Genomic DNA, 21,137 nt, shown 5'->3' on the forward strand with positions numbered 1-21,137 from the left:
TGCAAAAACATAGGATTCATAGCGCACAGAAATACTTAAGTACTGTATTTGAGAAGACAGAAAGGACTAAGGTTGTAGTATCTGCTCTTTGTTCTCTTTGAAGCCATGCCCTTCACATTGTGCCTGAAACATCTTTGAGCACAGACTTGCATATTTAGAATTTGTGTTATCACTCTTTTTTTTATATATATAATAAAATGAACATAATAACATATTATTACTTGGGATACCTGTATATCCTGGACCCTATTCGTTTTTAAATAAAAAAGAACAGTCATAAAATAAAAATGTATTTTATTCTTGAAAATAGGCTTTCTTTAAATGCCATTATACTATAGGTATAATTGTAATTTATATATATATATATATATATATATATATATATATATATATATATATATATATATATAGTAATTGGGAGTTGGAGTTGAAGAATGTCTTTAAACATGAGACAATGCTTGAACCGATTTCACTGTTTGCTGGATTTTCATCTGAATACTTTTTTTTTTTTTTTTCCAGAATCCTCTTGCTAGGAGTAGCAATATTATCACTGTATTCTGTTCATCTTTTATTGCTAACGTCAAAAGAAGGAGGTTTGCTTATCTCTTTTTTCATAAGAAAAGTGCACACTCACTTTATCACATAAATATTTGCTACATACTTTATGAATTGTTTAACAATAGCACTTTCTTTGTCTGTTCAGGGTCTTTAATTTATGAGAAACTAGGAGAAAAGGCCTTTGGCTGGCCAGGGAAACTTGCTGCATTTTTATCTATAACAATGCAGAATATTGGAGGTAAGATAAAGCACATTTAACAGCTTATTCCTGTCTTGCATCGTGCTTACAATTTATATTTGTATAGGCTTGGCCTGCAATATAATTTGTATGTAATTCATTAAGATTGAAATAGCAATAATACTTCACTGTTTTAAAGTATGGTTTTAGTACATTTATAAAATATGATGATCATCTTAACTAATGCATTCTTCTTGTTTAGAATCACTTTGATATTTTTCTACTTTAGTCATCAAATCCCTGAGGCCTCAAAAGGGCTCTCAAATATGTTCTTTGTGGCCGTTGCCCTGTCCCCCAGCAGCAGTCTTCCCCCTGGTGGAGGTAACAAACACTGCATTTGCTCTATGTATTGCGTACATTCACAAAGAGCAGTGTTGCCGGGGATGGGTTATTGGCAACAATCTGGTTTATGAGCTGAGCTTAGACAGATATGTTTTTAAGAACAGAATGATATACAAAGTGATTCTGAACAAGAAGAATGCCTTCCCTTATGGAACAAACATGTTTTTAATATATGGTAGAAAAGTATGATCCTTATACTTTTCATATATAGAAATTGGCCCCTTTTTATATATTTAAAATATATGGGATATATTTAAAACATATTTTAGTCTGTAATCCATATTAATTTTATATGGATTACAGACGAATGAAAATATATGGTGCACCATATATTTTCTACATATAAAATAAATATATGGATTACATATGGGAATGAAAGCAATATCTTTTTGTTATACCATTTGCTTCCTGGCCTTGAAGATTTAATTTCTTACTTCCCACTGCTTCTCTCTCAAGTAGTAGCAGAGCTTGTTAGAAGAGGACCTCAGAGAAATGTCAATAATAGACTATGCACCAGGCTCAGCTATGCATTTTAACAGAAATTATTTTCAAATGGATTATGTCTTTGGGTCCTTCATTTTTTTTTATCTTCACTAATGGAAAGTGCATGGGACTCTGGTTTATCGTATTCTTTTCATGGTTTTTGTTCTGCAGCTATGTCAAGCTACCTCTTTATAGTGAAATATGAACTCCCGGAAGTAATCCGAGCATTCATGGGCCTGGAGGAGAACACTGGGTATGTTTAAATGAAAAACTGTACATATGGTTTGATTCACAGCAGCGATGTAATTACTCTTCAAGCTTGATGTCTAATTACAAGAGAAATCTTAAGGACCTGTGCAGTACAAAGAGTATTATTTCCAGAGACACAATTAGCGCATTGTTGATTCCCATGGTTTTTTTAAAAATTTACATGCATTCAGAGAACTGTTACATAGGGCCATAATTGGAGCCTCGTGCCTCATGTAGTTATAGCTACCCAGCAACAGTGCAAGACTAAAGTTCTTCCATCTGTGTTTGTTTTGTAATCAGAAATGTCAGAATCTAATGAAAGAAATGTCTGTCTTCTTGGTTTTTAATAATTAAGTTTTGTTAATATTATATTGCTACCACATGCATGTTTTCATTGTATTTGAAGATTTTGTTTTGTTTTGTTTTGCTTTTGAATAATGAAGTGTTTACAATGCATTGATGATATTCCTGTCTGATATTCGATTTGGAAATTTGTGGCGGATTGCACATCTAATTATTTCAATGACTTTGTGAAACCAAATACATGTTGTGTTTAATACCCAAGGCTATTACTTATGTATAGTACAAATAAGCATACACAATTTGAATATAGTAGTTTGGAAAGAGGGGTCCAGTTAAATTATAACATGCTTTTTGGTGCAGCTCTGTTTTGAAGGACTGATTTATTCTGATTGGTGTGGTTTTTTTTATTTTTTATAAAGGCCTTATTTTGCCTGATGGCGTACTTTTAAATCAACGAGAGGGGGCACCTTTTTTTTAGTGCCTGTTCCTTGTAAAACAAACAATATTTAATGGCCATGTGATACTAATTAAAATACTCCACTTCAAGAAAGTCATAAAATCTTACAATCATCAAATCAAGTGCCACAGAACTGCAGCCTCCATGGGGCTTTGCAGAATGGACTGTGTACTTTTTACACTTCTACTGCAGAAAGTGATAAAGACCTGGACAGTGAGGTATTTGTTCAGACAAGCTACTCCCAGTAACAAATGTCTTAGTTGTGAAGGTTTAGTCTGATTTACTGACCAACTCCCTTAAACCTGTCAAACAACTTTCAGTAAGCCAGATAACAATCAGCATGGGAAAATGAAAGGATATATCAGACACCCCCCATTCCCCCACCCCTCCCAAAACCGTGACCAAACAAAACTGGCAGCATTTCTTAGAGACCTTGCTGTAGGTGGGATTAACAATAATGACTAAATTTAAAAGAATGCTAGTATTTCTTACCTGTCCCTCTTTCATGACCTCTTTTGCTGTCAGGTCTGTGTGAACAAAAAAGTTAGAAATTCATATTTTTTTCTGGTATTGGTGTACATAGAAAAGTGTTCAGGTTTAAAACTATCTGGATGTAATAGAATGTGATGTAAATATATGCAACCTTCTTGAATCATTGGTTAGCAATCTATGTGTAGCAGAGTACACAACACACAGTCATAGGCACGATTTGTGTCCAAAATATGGGTGTGTATGGCAAAACAAATTTACAATCCCTGAAAAAGTGTTATTGTCTATTTGCTTTTGTGATAGGGTAGCGTCACAGCCAAGGCCGGTACTGACAGGAAAGAGACCCAGAGACAGAGACTGCAAGGTTTAACGTGCTTTAATAATAACTAATAACAAAACACAAAACAAACACGCACAAGGGCCAAAACAAACCGTTTTAACAAAATAATATAAACATGTTTAACTACCGCGGCTTCAGGCCGAACAGTTGTTTCCAGCAACACACAGCTCCATAAAACTCCCGGTAACACCAACGATAATTTGCATACCTTCACCAACAAACACCGACATTAACTCTCACCGCTAATTCCAACTAATACCTGTGAAAACTGTGACAGGCTGGCTCGCAGTGGTGACGTCACGGACCAGGAAGTACAGAAACCAAAACAATGGATGGGCGTGTGAAGCCGAGTGCAACGGCACTCAGCGGATTTATTAATAAATCAAATAAACAAAACAAAAGATTTAAACAATCAACAAAACACAAAACAAAAAGGCACAAGGGCCAAACGAATAAACAAATACTGTTTAGCAGTCGTTTTTAAATGTCGTTATTTTTTCGCTCGCTCTCTCCGGTCCCCGTACTCTCCACTGTACACTCCAAGAACGGACAGCTGCAGGTTCTTATACTCTGGCCGAAGGGTTAACCAGCTGTTAATTATCTTATTACCCCTCGGCCAGAGTCTGCACGCGTTTGGTAAGGATGCATGACTGTCAGCTAGTTACATAATCAGTAGCTGATCAGTCATGCATCCTCACGGGGTTTTTAAATATAAATAATAAGAAATACGCGGCACTGTTATCCGCGCCGCAAACAATAATACAAATAATAATAATAGGGGCGGGACACTCCGCCACACCACCCTTTTTATACACTGGTGGCTGGAGCCTAATTAATCATTTATTCAGCCACATTCCCACATGTTTTGACAGGGAGGAATTGAACCCCCTCCCTGCCACCCAATATTCCCCACACACACCTATGCATCGGCAGGGCTTTCACCCTGCCACACTGCCACAGCTATCTACAAAGCCTACTTCAAATCCATGGTGTTCTATTTCTTTGAAAAGTGACTTGCAATCCTTTTACCCAGTGCTAATTGATTGAATTTTTGGTTGTCGATACAATAAAATGATTGAAGAATGTATTGCCTATAACCAGGGGACTGTGAACGCTTACCCATCTCAAGTGCTAGTGTTTTTCTATACCTTGTATGGGCTACACAATTTTGTTTAGAGATATATTATTATACAGTGTATTAGAAAGCCGACTTTGTTGCTGTCCCAGCTTTTGTACATTCACTAAATAGTTATTGATTTGTTTATCTAGAAGTCAACGAAAGCCTAGTTGTCAGCTCTTAATTTAAATTATTTCAATACTATCATGTAGGCAACTTGCGTTTGATTTATATACATTTTAATCAGTAAATAAAACAAGCTTCACAATGAACTTCACAATAAAGTTTGCAGATGACATTCAAAAGCACCTGTTTAGCTTGAGTGACTGTGTTAAAAATAAGTTTTCTGCAGCTTAATTTATTGGAAATGTACAAAAAACTGAAAGGGCAACATTTTTTGTATACAAATGAACATTTTGCTGCTTTAACATTTGTATTGCTTTACCACAATCTCTTCTTAGGGATCAAGTCGTTTTTGTTTATTGATGCAAATAAATAAATAACCAAGAATGTTCTCCCTTCGATTTCCTCCCATATTTTCACAGCATTGACTATTGATATTACTTCTTAAAATCAGTACAGTATGTGCAAGCCTAGATTGATATGCTAAAGAATAAAGAAGGCAGCTTGTAAAGAGTGTCCCATTAATCCTGCATATGTGTACAATATACTTCTAGCTTGTAACACACACAGAGCAGTCTCAAGCCTACAGCTGATGAGCCGATAACAAGATCAAAAGATGCATTGTCCAATATGTATTCTGCAGACACATTTGGTAATTGAAGAGCAATAGAGCTATTAGAAGGTAAAAAATAAGAGCTCCTTGACAAGATGAGTAATGTGTTACATTAATGCCCAGCTATGTGGCAAACAGACTTGCATGATGTGTATGAAACCAAGTGGAACTTCTGACTAGCTAAAACACACAGTATAATTACACAACAGTGCTAGCCATCATGTTTTAAAAACGTAAAACACCAAAAATAACCCTATGCATAAAGAACATGTCAGACAACTTCAGAAGGCATGTCATTTATTTTTAACTGTACAGTTAATTTGAAACTAGTGATTTTATACAGATAAGCAAACCTTGAACTTGTGACGGGTAAGTTGTATATCAACTCAGACAAATGTTGCAGTCCAACTTCATTGATGTTCGTTCTTTCTTTTTAACAGAGAATGGTACTTAAATGGCAATTACCTTGTGGTGGTTGTATCACTGGCAATCATCCTTCCTCTTTCCATGCTTAAAAATCTGGGTAAGCATCTTTGACTTCCAGGTCTTCCTATAGTGTTTTATTTTTTGCTTTCTGATTGTTCTCTTTTTAAAATAAAATATACAATTGTTGTTCTTGGATAGGTTACCTTGGTTATACCAGTGGCTTTTCTCTCACATGCATGGTGTTTTTCCTCGGAGTTGTAAGTATTTCATGTTAATATCGTACATTATTTCATAAGAAGCGGAATCTCTCTGCCATTCACTTTCATTGGGATTCCAAATCTAGTTTGATGAATTATGTGGTAAAATATTACCATTTGGGTAAACAAACATCTTAAGGAGTCCATTGACACCATAGCAACAGCATTCTGTAGCCGAGCGGAATGACTGATTCTGTTGAAGTAAAACTCAGAGCAGAAGCGGCACTTAACTTTTTTTTTTTTTTTAAATAAAAAAAAATAGAATCTTAAAACTCAAGGACCAAAGTACTTGTCATATAACTAAAGGGTGCGTCGCCTGTGCTGTAGTTGAAGGTAACGGGCCCCCTCACTAATAGTCTCAGAATGGATCCATTTGGCAGACTGTTACCCCCTAGTATACTCTATGTGCTCTGTAGTTATTCATTAATTATCTTGGCATTAGAAACCTAAAATATTTTATAAAATACAGTAAATAAAGCTTTGTTGTTTTATAAGATGTCTACAAGATGAATATTCTTCATTGATAGCCCATAGTTACCGCTATATATCAGGGAAGACATTTGTGAAAAAAAAAAAAAAAAAAATGCATGTGAGGACTATTTGCACTTCAGTTTATGCTGCATATTACATGTTATTATTATTATTATTATTATTATTATTATTCTTATTATTATTATTATTATTCTTATTCTTATTATTATTATTATTATGTTGAGTTATATACTGTATACATTTTTGTAAGTGTGTGTGTGTATATATATATATATATATATATATATATATATATATATATATATATATATGTGTGTGTGTGTGTGTAATATATATAATTTCCTGTGTTTTTAGTTGATCTACAAGAAGTCCCAAATCCCCTGCCCACTGCCCCTTTTGGACCCAATTGGAGCGAACCAAACCTATAATACCAGCATGCACATGTCTCCAGCTATGTTACACAACAGAACGGTTCATTCTGGTGCTGACTTCACTATGGAATACTCTCATGGCGAAACCAAAGCTCCTGGAGAGCACAGCAATGGGGTGGTTTATGAAACTCACCACGAGGAGGAGGACATGTGCAAACCAAAGTACTTTGTGTTCAACTCACAGGTATGTGGGCCTTTGAAGGACATTTATATTTATATCTGATCCTAACACACGCTGAGTTACTAAATATGTGTTACATTTTTATTTTTTAGACCGCTTACACAATACCAATCCTGGCATTCGCATTTGTGTGTCACCCCGAGGTGCTGCCAATCTTCAGTGAACTGAAAGAGTAAGTATACTGTTTGTGTGCCAGTTTGACTCCATGCTGCCTTAATTACAAAGAAAGTGCAACACTCACCTCTGTATTTAGCAACAAAAGGGTAGATTTGCAAAGCTGTTTACTCCAAACTCATTAGTGCATTATTTTCTCATTAAATATATAACACCAATTATAATTCTAAAAAGATTAATAAACAAATATTAACTGTACAAGCCCCAAAATTAAATTCCTGAGATGGTTATTTCTGGTTTCTGAACATTATTGGTTTTGTTTTTTTCTTTCAGAAATAATAATAATAATTTTTTTTTTTTTTTTTTTGCTAATGACAAGGAATAAATAGTTAGCTCAAAGGGCATTCAAATTTAATCTGTTGTATATTTTAAAAAAAAGAGAGCGTAAGGTCGATAATCAAATCTCAGGGTTTAAAGTTTGATATTCAGCCTCGAGACTTTTAATGAAGCCAAAAATGGTTTAATGAATAAAGTTTTAAACAATAGCTTTGAAATTAATTGACTACTGTTATTAGATGTTGGAGTGGGTTTGAAACCAAAGGGCATGAAGTGATTTCGTTACCAGAAAACAGCAGCAATCCCTGTGCTGATATTCATAATACACATTACAATCTTGCACTTGACAAAACATCTGCTGGATTTAACAAAACTGTAAAATGTGTAAATCTACACATATGTAGACCAATTCTCTCCATAATTCCAATTCAAACAATGTTTCCATATAGGCATTAAACTGTGAGATATGAAAGAAGAGAGTTTGATGTTTGCACTCTCTCCCATGAAAACTCCAACAGAGTAACCTTCTGTTTAAAGTCTGAAGCTCTTTAGAGTAGGGTTTCTAACAGGATCTTTTCCTTCTACTTCCCAGCCGTTCACGAAAGAAGATGCAGAACGTCTCTAACATATCCATCACTGCCATGCTTGTTATGTATATGTTTTCAGCTCTGTTTGGGTATCTTACTTTCTATGGTAAGTAAAAATAGCAGCCAGAAAGATGAAATTCTAGGGGTTAGTAAGTTACTGTATCAATTGTCAAGAGAACTTGCATACATAACTTTATTTAATCCATCAAGCATCATATACTGCCAATTTGGAAGCAAGTGGGGTGTTTCAGAGCCCTTGCAAGCCCCCTCCAGAGTGCCTGTTTTAGATATCTCAGGCTGAGTCAGCCCTGGCTAGAAATCAAAACCCACAACCACTTACCTTGCAGACACTTGTTCTAACCTCAGTGATGTTTAGTTGGTTTGTCACAGCTCTCACCTTTTGAAGTACTTCCTTTAAAATAATACTAGATGCGGTCAATACCACTTGTATTGCAATATAATGTTTTTGTCTTTCATAGTATCTTTGTTTTGTTTAAACAAAGAGAATAAATAGATGATACACCATGAACATTTATGGAGTACTGTAGTTCTTCCATGAAAGAGAATGGCTGAGTTATTTACTACCATCCTTATGTGTGAATAATCACACTACTTCACTAATAAGTACAATGTATGGAAAGAAGTATGTTTAAACCGAAATTAAACAACTGAATTCAGAGAATATATTTCCTTAGATCAGCTCTGCTTAGCAGTGCAGTGTAATTTGGAACAGTGCATTTGCCTGGTCATTCTGTCTTCGGATTTGAATGAATGAGAGATAGATGAGATCCTGTATATAATAATAATAATAATAATAATAATAATAATAATAATAATAATAATAATAATAATTCTCTCAGCAGCATCGAATTTGAAAAAGTTATTCAACCCAAGATCTCCCAAAGCTTGTTGTATAACTGGTAAAATAGTATGGACTAGAGGGTGTGTAAAAATGTCCTTTTAATTAAAATAAACCACAATTACAGCATTAGTGCACTGGATGTTCTGTGTGTTTTATTATAAATCTTTTTTATTCTGTATACTACAGTGTGATGTAGTTGTAAATATGTATTGAGGAGGCTGCTGGTTAATGTTTTTCATTCATGTTGCTTGTGTGAAACATTCATCTTCCTTTTTATTTATTTTTAATTTTAGGTAACGTGGAAGCAGAATTGCTTCATACCTTCACCAAAGTATATAGGTTTGACACCCTGCTCCTCATGGTCCGTCTTGCAGTACTGATAGCTGTCACCTTGACTGTCCCCATTGTCCTCTTTCCAGTAAGCATTCATCTTTCCTTAAAAACAGCACATATCATGCATCAGTGTAGATTTGTCACTTTGGAGGAATCTCCAAAATAAGTTCCTGGGGTGTGAGTGATTTGCAAAACGATTAGCTTGGTATTAAAAGCGGACTAAACAGAGCTTTCTATCAGATTTCAGAAAGGATTTCAATACCAGTGTCCATGCCGTTTTATTCATTCTAGGTACAGAGGTTCTTCATGAAAGCTTAATCGATATCAGAACACAGAAATAAATCTTGTTATTATCGTGAAATGTTACAGTAGTTAAATATTGAATTATAGCTGTGAATAGATAGATAGATAGATAGCTTCGGTAATTGAATGCTTCTGCCAGATGTACTTTTTTTAGTCTTTGGACACAATCTTGTTTTAAATGGTTCTACAGTGACATTTTTAGGATATATGGGTTTATGAATTACAAATTATTCCTCGTTCAAGTCCAGTAAAACAGTTTCGTATTTTAAAAGCAGCCAAACAGAAAATGTAATATATAACACAATACAAATGTCAAATTATCTACATTCCAGCTTTCAAGTCAACGTCAACACCTTGGGGGTATTTTTGATTGCTTTAAATAGGCCTGTGCTGTGCTTTGCTTGATCGCTAGCCCCACTATAAAAATGACAGATACATTGAGTGTGGCTCATAAGCAGGTTGAAAGAAAGGGAGCTGTGGGTTGGCTATAACAGAATGGAATTACACAGCATGTTCTCAGCTTATTCTCTCAGGACTTGCTAACCCAAATAAAGAACAGAGATCCTCAAAGACCAAGTTACGGAAGCTTGAACTGATACATATAATATTTAACTGCCATTCAATATGTGCTCTTCTTGAGTTCTGCTTTGTCTCGAAGGACACCTATGCTGTTCTTTCCTGGTAAATACAGAATCCATTTAAAACTAGTTCTCAGGAAGTCGTTTCAATAAGCTGGCCCCTTCCTACTTACCATATTTGGGTCTGGTCTTTATTTGGCTGTGTGACTACTGTAGGAGTGCTATGGGAATGTAATGAACAGCTGTGAACAGCTCCATATGATCCCTGACAGTGCCCATCAAAGGGAGCCAGATATCATTTTCAAGTGAAACAGTAATCGCCATACAGTCTAAATGTGTCTCTTATGGTTGTAGTGTAATGTGGATGTAGTGGATGATGTTTCCTTTATTGCCTGTTACTGTGGATTTTTTTTTATTTTCAAAAAAAGACCCATTCCTGTTTCCCTCTCTACACAAGAAATAACAGAAAACAGCCAGCAGGAGGCACACTTTCACTGTTACAATTACAATTGAGTAGTCTCAAGAACAATCACATGGAGATCAGTCAAGTTTTAAGTGGGCGTTGGAACCTTTTCACACCCCTGTGTTTTGCGGTTTGCTTAGACAGAATGTTCCAGTCCCTCAGCACTGCTGTTCCACGTCCTCATTTAAACATACAAAGAGGAAAGTACTTCCTGTAGTTTGTAAGTGAGGAAAAATCTACTTTTTTTTAACTCTTATACCTATTAGTACTTTCTGGAACAAACCTTAGATAAATCGGCTTTCTACAGCTGAATACTAACACAGAGAAGTAATGTCCTTTTTGTAGACTGCTGTCAGTTGTTGTGTTTTTTTTTTTTTTTTAGAGCTCTCGAAACTGTAAAGGGCTTATTCATTTGTAAATAGCCAGGCCTTGAGTATCTGGTGCTTTTCATCAATGTGCAGAAGAGGTTTAATAATTCAGAGCCTGTATTCTTTTTTTGAAGACTGAACTGGGTAGACTGTGTAACAGTGATGCCTTTAAATTAAACTACCAGTGATGACATGAATATGACGTGGGAATTGGAACTAGCAGAAGCTTTTACTCTTTTTAATTAAAGCCTTCTCTTTGCACTAATGCTTAATACATATTGCTCTGACAACTGCATACCATTATAGAAAGACAGGAGTTTTTTGGTTCTGCGGTAATTGTTTTTTTAAGGTTTGGTGCAGTTGCTTAAACAAGGGATTTATCTCTTTCCTTTATCGATTGTTTATTGGGTCCCATCACCTGGCCTTGGTTGACCTCTTGGAGAGCGGCTCCTTTCAGGCCAAAAGGCGAGATCCTGGGCCACACGTATGCAATCATTTCCTTACATAAACATTCACACTTATCAGAATTGCAAACATAAGATCATTGAGAGGAAAAATACAAGATGCATGTATTATTCTTCATCAGTGATTGCCAGTCCAAAACAGTTAGTGTTTAATCAGTCAACGGTTCAGTTCAGCTAGACCAGGGGTGGGCAATCCTGGTCCTGGAGGGCCGGTGTCCCTCCTGGCTTTTGTTCCAACTGTGCTCTAAATTACTTAAATAGACCAATAATTGGTAATAATCAGTACAATTAAGTAATTTAGAGCACAGTTGGAACAAAAGCCAGGAGGGACACCGGCCCTCCAGGACCAGGATTGCCCACCCCTGAGCTAGACCCATGAAGTGCATCTGTTGTCAAGTTTTCATATGCAGTAGAATGCTTTGTTCATACACAGCTTTAGAAAGAACAAGGTATTTGTGGCTCTTTTGGACAGCAACACCACTCTGCTGCCTTTGTCATTCAAAGTTGTGATAGTGGTCAGTAAAACATGCTATTTAGGGTATGGGAAATATATAGGAAAAAGGAACTTGTGCTTTGTGATGCTTTGTGTTTTCATGAATTAAAATATCATTATTATTTACAACAAAACTGCTTTTTTAATGTACAGTTATTCTTAGCAAAATGATCTGTGCAATAATGTTCTATTGGATTATAGTATAACTGCACCTGTTCTGAACAAGCCATTCCTCCTATGGCTGATGCAAGCTCCACTTGCAATTGCTTGTCTCTCCCTTACAGCCTCTGTTTGAGTTGCGATGACACTTGACCCCATATTTCTTTTCACCTTAGGAAAAAAACGCTTAAGTCACGCCCCTTAAAACTTCCCCCGGCCAATCATTGAGCAGATTGTTGTTCTGTGGTGTACCATTTGCAACTCTTGAACTTTCACCTACTTAAATTCACAATGGAAGGAGCTAATCTGTGCACTGCATGTAAGGTGTTCCATTACTGAATCACACAAACCTGATTGCAATGTAAAAAAAAAAACAAAAAAAAAAACCTCTGTGTCTGTAGTCCCTTATCTTAAAAGAAAAAGAAAATACACATCAAACTGTTTGAAAGCAGACAGTGTTTTATTTTACAGAAATATAGACCCTATTTACAATAACACTAATAAGCTTATTTGAGGATTTGTTTTAAAGTACTAAGAGCAAAAGACTATAAATAAGCTTGAAAAAAACTGTTCAATCTACGATTATTGCTCTGCAGCAAAAATGTCCTATAAAATATAAAGCATAAGCACTCTGTCTATATATCTGGCTATTTCTGTTGGTATTATTTAATAACTGATGTCCTTTCTTTTAGTTGTTTTTTATTCTTATTCTTTTCCCACTGTAGGTCCGGTCTTCGATTACAACCCTATTATTTGCCGGGAGAGAGTTCAGCTGGATCAGGCATTTCCTGATTGCAGTAGTCCTGCTGGTTTTTAACAATCTTCTGGTGATATTTGTGCCTACCATTAGAGACATCTTTGGTTTCATTGGTAAGTTTCATTTTGTTTGCTGGGCCCATGTTTCACTGTGCAGTAATCCTGGGCTTAGTCACAACATGTTAAGGACCCTGGTTACCGCTTAGTAATAGATCTATGCGGTAAAAAACAAAAGAAAAAACACAAATTATTGGATATTTAACTGGTTGAAACATTATGGAAACACACAGCAGATGATATATCTTTTTAATGATGTGGTCAGTAAATCATGTCTAATGTAAAGTATGAAAATCTGCCACTGTTTAAAATCATTAAATTGAGAAAGGGGTTAACATGCCATCAATGATTGTAAAAATCAAAAAGAGAAGGAAGTAACGTGTTTCCCTGAATGCAAATAGATAGTTATTTAGTTCAATACATACATTTTAAGCATCCTGTATTCATTATTAACAGCTTCTTGGGGTTGTAACAATAATGGTTATTTTTTGCTGGCCTAGGAATTAGGCTGCAGCTATATGAATGATAGCTTCTTGCTGTACAGCAACCGTGAACAGCTGTTAGCTGGGAGGGGATGTTGCGTCACTTACAAGGGAGGAATAATTAAAGTCATTGACGGCCAAATTTGTTATGACTTTATTGTCTGCATTTTTGATGAACCATGTAAAATAAAAATAATAATAAAAGACTTGCTTAGGTACGGCTTGAAATATCTCTAAATTGCTTTTTGTGCACAAGTCTCTGTTTTTGAAATATATATTGCCACGTTTATAAATCGACTTTTCTTTTATCAGGTTCCTCTGCTGCGACCATGCTTATCTTTATCCTTCCAGCTGCGTTCTACATTAGACTAGTGAAAAGCATACCTCTTAAATCACCACAAAAGATAGGGGTAAGTACAAATAAAAAAAAATAAAAAAAATTGGTAGTTAATTCACTGTTCATTCTAATTTGGATGCTATACTATGTTTTATGTAAATCACTGTTTGTGAAGCGCCTTCAGCAAATGTGGCAGATGACCTTTAGTTTAAAGTAATTCCTGTTAAATGGCAGATTTACGTTATTGTAGAGAAAGTATAGTTGAGTGTATAAAGAATAACTGGATTCAAATGACATTTTAATTGATTATTTACTTTGTTTTTTTCTGGCCCTCGTAATCATTCTTTGTGGTTGTGGCTTCTGCTCTGATGTTGAGTTCTCATCATTGTTCTTTATACTCTGTCTTTTACCTGGCTCCGCTGTCTTTCAACTTGCCTGAACAAGCCTAGCTGCCTGACATTGAGCAGACTTCCTCATTGCATTCAAGTCATGTGACAATAGGACCTTACAACTGACTTAAATGGAATAGGGAAGTCTATTCATTTTTTATAAAGGGACACGTTAAATAATCTGCACATTAAACCTCATGCCGAGACTTTCTTATACAAATAATTATTTGTGGTACTGCACAACTTTACCAACAGAACTGCTTAGCATTAGTCAACACCCCCTGACTACTGTTTGAACTATTTCTGCTGACGGTGTTATCCTTTATTAAGCACAACTGTGATTCTTTCCCCATTTCTTTGGTTATTGATCGACTGGGGGGAAAGTAATTTCACTGTCCAACAGCCCGGCTTCTGTCTACCTATCAGCCGACCTCAACCAATGTTTAAATAGTGTTTTTGTACCGTGCCCTTTTGAATCCACCGCTAGCATGCAAATTGCTTAGATGCTAACATTTACCTCACACCACGGTACTGAACAGTTGGATCCAAAATGGCAACAGAGGGATGTTTACCTTAACTCCACTTTCAATAAATCTTGCCCTCAGCCACTTGGCTATTTTTTCTGTTTCAACGATGGCAGTGGTGAAGATGTTTTATTTATTTATTCATTTAACACAGAAGGTGGAATGGAGGTCGTCTTCCAAAACAGTATGAGCTGTGAGCAGTGAAACTACTTGAGCAACAACAAAAGCAAAACTATAGTTATTGTTTTTAAGGAGACATTTACAATTGTACACAAGAGACTGCGGCAGCAAGTAGATAGAATGAGTTTAGGAGTGTTTCAGGGTATAGCATAAGTGCCTCGGAGTACGAAATAAAGGGGGTTATTTCCTAGTGTTCCTGCAAGGATGACAAGTTAGTTATTTGGCCATGTAGCCCCTGCAGGTGATGAGACAGGTGCAGCCAGTATGATAAGCCAACAGAGTCCCAGGCTGTCAACTACATGGGATGAGAAAGAGAAGGCAATGTGTACTGTATGTATGCTGCACAGTACTGACCCTGCCTTTTCTCAACCTTTAGGCACTTGTGTTCCTCGTCGTGGGAATTGTTTTTATGATCGGAAGCATGTCACTCATTGTAAGTGACTGGATTCACAACCCTCCCGGTTCTGGTGGCCACTAACCCATTTGGGTTGAAAAACAAGTATACACTGATGACTTGAAGCTCTGAATGCCATTCTCCAGCAAGTCCCCCCAGGGAAAGAGCACCTGTGTCACTCAAGGAGGGAGGTGTTTTTCCACGCTCATGTTAAAGCAGGATCCAAAAGACTGTGTATTAGTGCAGTACAAGTGTTCTTTCAAAGAAGAAAAAAACACACCCTGTAGTGATAGGGAGTGTTTCTATTTATGTTTTTAAGAAAGTTAACGCTTGCGTTTAGTTTACCTAAAGATTATGGGGTAGATGTACTAAGATGGGGCCAGCTGCAGTGCAAACACACCGCAGTTTGCATTTTCGTTATGACAATTCACAAAGTGCACATTTTGTCGTATGTACTAAGAAAAAATATGTTAATGAAGAGAGCCGCAATATACTAATTTAACCCTTAGCGGTCCATTTATTCAGCGCACCCTTTGTTCGCTGTATTTTTCACATACCTCTACATAGTAGTGCATACCAATAAATCATCTCCTGATCACTCGTTTTATCACCAAACTCCTCAATAATGCGATCCAAGTCATTATTTTATTACTATAACATCTAAAAAAAAGCTCTGCAAATGTCAGTGACATTCTTTGAGCGCTGGATGCGGAAGCAGCTATCTTGTTTGTTTATGTCCGTGTTATCTATGTGGTGTCTGGGCTATCTGTATTCATGAGGACCGCAAAGGGTCAAATATTTGCGTCATCTTAGCGAGATCTCTAGCGAGAGATGTGCGACATTTTTTCAAATAAAATAGCGGCAGTTGAGTTGTGGTTTGCTGCAGCAGAGTGTCCGAAGGGTAACGTCTATACATGCAAGGCTGCAAGAATCAAAATAACATTGTTTTTTGTTAAATGTAATCGTCTGTACCATTTTACCTATTTTAATACTGTTATATATATAAAAGATGAAAGGCAGTTTAATCCCATCAGATTCTATAGTGGGTCACCAACCTTCACCCCCCAAAAGCTAATCATAATCATACAGTAACCCCTTGCTAAACCGGACATGCTTGTCCGACATAAGGAGGTGTCGGGTTTAAAAACAATACAATAAAATCACACGCACATGCATTTACAGTTCTCTATGTATTTTAAATATAAATCATTGCACTGAAATGACACTAATGTGTTTTGGGTAGGCTAAACATTACATTATGTAAAAATATAGATCTGTATAGTAGGCCTATACAGTATACAGTACAGTAGTAAAATCAAATGAATACCTAGCACACTTATTTCTGTACTTTAGCCTACTGGTAACACAAAATAAATCATGCTGCTGCATTGTACACATTGGTGTTCTTAACAAATTGATGCATTTGTAAGTGTCGCAATTGTCGGCAGCTTTAGTACATCTCATTATAATATTTGTGAACCCTCATCTCTGCCCCCTTTTTGCAAATGTATGCAGGAATGCCCATAATTACATATTCATCTACGGTTGAACCGCAAAGAAAAACTGCTGCCGCAAAGCATTCCTTAAAAAGTCGCTAACAGCATTGCTCTTGTTTAGTACATTTCACCCTAGGCTTCTGACTCGTTTGCAACGCTTAAGTACACTTTAGTACATCTACCCTTATGTGTGCAGTGTGTTTTTTTATTTCTATTTTTTATTGTTATTTTTTTTTTAATTCTCAGTAGTGCAGGAGCAGTATGAACACAGCTGCTGAATATGTAACATATCCACTGTAGTTGCCCCGCAAAAATATGTTGCAAGTGTGCCTTTCCACCTTCAGTATATGTGCTATACCTGCGACCTGTAACATGTCCAGGTCAATGCCAACAGTGACCTTAACTGTATGTGTGTGTGTGTGTGTGTGTGTGCGTGTGCGTGTGTCTATATATATATATATATATATATATATATATATATATATATATATATATATAACCAGGCCATAGTATTCATGCACTGGTGATTAAGGGGATTTTCTTTTTTTAAGTGTGACTCTCTCATTTTATTTGTATATATACATGTATATTAATATTGTCTTCAAGCTAGACTTAATCCCCCCCATGCTGGCTGCATATTTGTATTTTATTTCATACACTGTTAAGTGGAGTAGATAACCGTTTCTCAAGTCAAGTATTGTCCTTTTAATTTAGGCATGCTTTTCACAACAAGGGGGAGAAACAAGATTGTGTTTGTCTTTATTGACCAGATATGTCTAAAGATGTTTGATGCAGGAGACTGTTTATATTGGTAATATTTCTATAATAAGCTTGTTGGTTGACTTAATTTGGTTTTGATTGAATATCACAGGATTTAGTTTGTTGCTAAATATGTATAGGGTTCTCTCTTTTCCAATGCGCAGATATTGGTTGCCATGTTTTAGGAACTTGTACAGTATGTTTATATTTGTGTTGAGGTTTGGAATGTGAATGCTGAGATGTGCCTGTAAAGTGGTATTGCTTGTTACTTTTTACCACTCAAGCTATTAAATTGTTGCTGCAGTCATCAGAAGGTAATGGCATGAATCTAGCATGCCTCGCAATAGCTTCACTTGGAATTTAAAACAAGAATATTCGGTGTTCTAGTCATTGTTTCTTTTCTGTAGGTCACACAGCCTTTTTGCCTTAGATCTCAAACATACCAGAAAGTGAAATAATGCCAATAGGTTACCCTTATTCAGCATGGCGTGCGGCCAAGAATTCATCACAAACAGTAGTCCGTAGGAAGCGTCGTATTGGCTCTTGCGCTCCCATTGTTTAGGGAGGCTAAACCAGCAGGGACTGTTTCTCCTCATTGCGCTATAGTGAACCCTACTGGCCAGGCGCCCAGTAAGCTCATAGGCGGACATACCTCTTTGCTTTAATTTCTATATTCCATATTCTCACTGTAATGGCCTTTGTACTCCAAAGGCCGGTAGCTCGCTGACATCTGCTTTCGAGTCTCTGGGTGAGAAAGGATGCTGGCTTGGCCATGGGATTGGAGGACGCACACTGAACCTTTGGCTCTCCTGATCCATGTGGTGAATGGCTGCAGTGAGAGAAAAGCAAATGGGCATTCCAAATTGGGAGAAAACTGTAGGAAAAATAATAATTGGACACAATTTTTTTTTAAAAATCACAAAAACTACTAAATAGTTGTATACATTTTTCATATATCTTGCCGGAGTAGACTTAGTGAAAATATCAACAAATAATTGACTGAAAGAGAAACATATAGAACTGTAATATAAATGCAAGTACATTTTATCATGAACAAATTAATAACTGAAATATATGTTGTGGGCCACATCAAAAAATGCACTGCAAAAGGTTTTATTACTCTCTCTGAAAGAAGAGTTGTTTGTCTTGGTGTAAAAGGTCAAAAGAACTGAGCAAAATAATTTGTTTTGAAGTCTTCAAAGATAGTGGTTAAATTGTAAACGATTACCTAAATGTTTACAGAAGCTTACGCCAGCAATACTTTAACAGATGCAGATGCCAAATAAACACCTTACGCTGAAGCTTAATATTTTTGTCCAAATATCTTGCCACGGCCCTTCTACAGTCATATCTTGCCAAGAAAGAGTTACAAACAAGCCGAACCAAGGAGTGTGTCAAATCTTGCAAGCCAAAGTGGACAACATTTATAGATCTTTTGTAGATCTACATATACAAGTAACAAGTGGATATTTCAAATGAAATGGCTTAATATTACATGCATGTTTTAGATTACATACATGGTCTTTTTTGACGATTGTATATGTACTGTAAATATGTTTTCTGTGGTACACTTTTTTTTTAATATAGATATATATATATAATTGTGGGGGGGTTATAAGGGATTGTGCCACCAGATTCTCCTTATAGGTAAGGTTTTGAAAATAAGATTGTGGTCAATGTAATTGATACGGAATAGTAAACCTGGATTTACTGTTGCTGTTTATTCAGGAAAAAAATGGCCAAGCGTGGGTTGCATTGCTGTGTTTGTCTACTGCTATCAATGGTGAAAACATGTCCCGTTTACCTAAATAAACAAGCTGTCTCTTGGTCAAAACATAATGTGTATATATAAGTGAGTTCAATGATTATCCAAGGTGTACCTTAAGTGACTTCAAATGACATATGCAGTTGTGTTTTACTCTCCCTTTGCAGTGTATGATGTTTACAATCACTCTGAGCAGTTATTTTACTCAATGACTGTGTGTTTTTAATGTTTTAGCTTTTGATATTGGGAAGGTGCTTTGACCTGAATTCAGAATCTGCCCTTCAGCTCTAGTGGTCAGCCATAGACATAAGTAACACAGGCCAGATCAGCCCAATGTAAAGGGTCAGTAAAATAGAAATTAAAAACAATATCAATGTAATTTGAAGCTACTTACTTAAATATGAAAGCACTTTCCATTTGCACTGTAACCCTTGATCGGCAATGCAACTCTGGCCTGCCTTTTATATAACTGTATATAGTTGTTTTTGTACCCTACCAAGGAAACCCTCTTAGACAGAAATTATATCACAACATGAAAGTTTTGGCTTACTTAATCCAGGATGCTTGTACCTGTTATATAAACCTTAAATGCTTCATGGAAAATGCTTGAGGAATCTTGGATGAAATGGATTAAAGCATACTCAAGTTATGGCAGGCAAATTAATATTACCATATATCTTTTCCAAGGTGTGTTTTTTTTTTTTTAAATTTAAAACTCAGCAACTTAGTTTGCAAAAAGGCAACTTAGCTTTTATAGGAGTTTTTTTTTTAACACAATGTAAACTTGTATATGCTATTGTTACATATCTAGTATATGAATACAAAATTTGATAAGCCTTAAGTCTTTCATTTATCAGGTACCATTGGACCTGTATGTGGTAGAAGTTTACTATATGTTTTGTAGCATATCCAGAGACTTCTAATAACAGTTTTAATAATGTATGCTGGAAGTTTACATGTAACTACCATGTTTGTAAACAATTTATTCTATTTAGGAATATTTTTCAGATGCCTTATTGGTGTTTCCTGGTTCATGGATCTGAAAGCAAACAAGCATGCTAGCCAAACAAACGGTTGTCATGTTGCTGCTGTTGTAAAAATACAAATAGCATGTCTACAGTAGTTCCAGTTTTGTACTGTGTAGGTTTTTTTTTTTTTTTTTTAAATGTCTTCTGTGGTACAACTAAACTCAACCTGTGCGTTTGTTGGAACAAAGAGGCTGTTTTGTATTAGAGAAACAATTGCAATATATGCAAGATGCACAATAAACATTTTAAAAACAAACGTATCTCGTCTTGTGTCTTGTGTGCCACAGTACTCCATATGAATAGAAGAACAAAAACCAACAACCTAAAAAAAACAAAAACACTGATGAAGGCACTATAGTTTGTCTGCTAGGCATGCTGTGCCTTATCTAGGTGACGAAGAGTATAGAGCAGCACAGAACAAGTCATGGTTAATACAATAATGTAATATTAAAAAAATGCTCATAGGGGGTGCTGTTAAATCCCATATAACTTGGTTAATTAACTATGCACAGTGTTTGAGGCCTTCGCTCCTTAACTCGTCATCTCTGTGATTTTAACACTCTGGGCATTTTTCTTTTGTGTCATTTTATTCCCTTTGGCTAGTTCAGTGCTAATACCAAAATTCAGCACTCTACATGGCCTAAATAAGCCATAACATGTGGATGTACCCCAGGTGACTTTATGACAGCCCCACAAATGTTTCCATACATTTCATCCATTTAATTCCCATTTACAAAATTTGCTAGTGATTCAGATATCTGACACTTAATAAAAAGCAAATTGATTCCTAAAATGAAGTGGTATACTATGG

The 21,137-nt window shown here is 36.0% G+C and overlaps 1 protein-coding gene across 2 annotated transcripts in view; it reads left to right on the forward strand.

Moving 5' to 3' along the window:
- The window catches only part of LOC117419978 (sodium-coupled neutral amino acid transporter 4-like), a 37,299-nt gene extending 16,717 nt beyond the window's left edge, over nucleotides 1-20,582 (forward strand). For both annotated transcript variants that reach the window (XM_034033441.3, XM_034033440.3), the window contains exons 5-16: nucleotides 520-593; nucleotides 704-796; nucleotides 1,793-1,874; nucleotides 5,753-5,835; nucleotides 5,937-5,995; nucleotides 6,842-7,102; nucleotides 7,192-7,271; nucleotides 8,142-8,242; nucleotides 9,292-9,416; nucleotides 12,885-13,029; nucleotides 13,767-13,864; nucleotides 15,261-20,582. In XM_034033441.3, the coding sequence (XP_033889332.2) occupies nucleotides 520-593; nucleotides 704-796; nucleotides 1,793-1,874; nucleotides 5,753-5,835; nucleotides 5,937-5,995; nucleotides 6,842-7,102; nucleotides 7,192-7,271; nucleotides 8,142-8,242; nucleotides 9,292-9,416; nucleotides 12,885-13,029; nucleotides 13,767-13,864; nucleotides 15,261-15,362 (1,303 nt within the window). In that variant the 3' untranslated portion in view covers nucleotides 15,363-20,582. The remainder of the gene's footprint in view (nucleotides 1-519; nucleotides 594-703; nucleotides 797-1,792; nucleotides 1,875-5,752; nucleotides 5,836-5,936; nucleotides 5,996-6,841; nucleotides 7,103-7,191; nucleotides 7,272-8,141; nucleotides 8,243-9,291; nucleotides 9,417-12,884; nucleotides 13,030-13,766; nucleotides 13,865-15,260) is intronic.
- Nucleotides 20,583-21,137: the final 555 nt, after the last annotated feature.

This window comes from Acipenser ruthenus, chromosome 14 (genome assembly GCF_902713425.1).
Source record: "Acipenser ruthenus chromosome 14, fAciRut3.2 maternal haplotype, whole genome shotgun sequence".
Classification (NCBI taxonomy): domain Eukaryota; kingdom Metazoa; phylum Chordata; class Actinopteri; order Acipenseriformes; family Acipenseridae; genus Acipenser; species Acipenser ruthenus.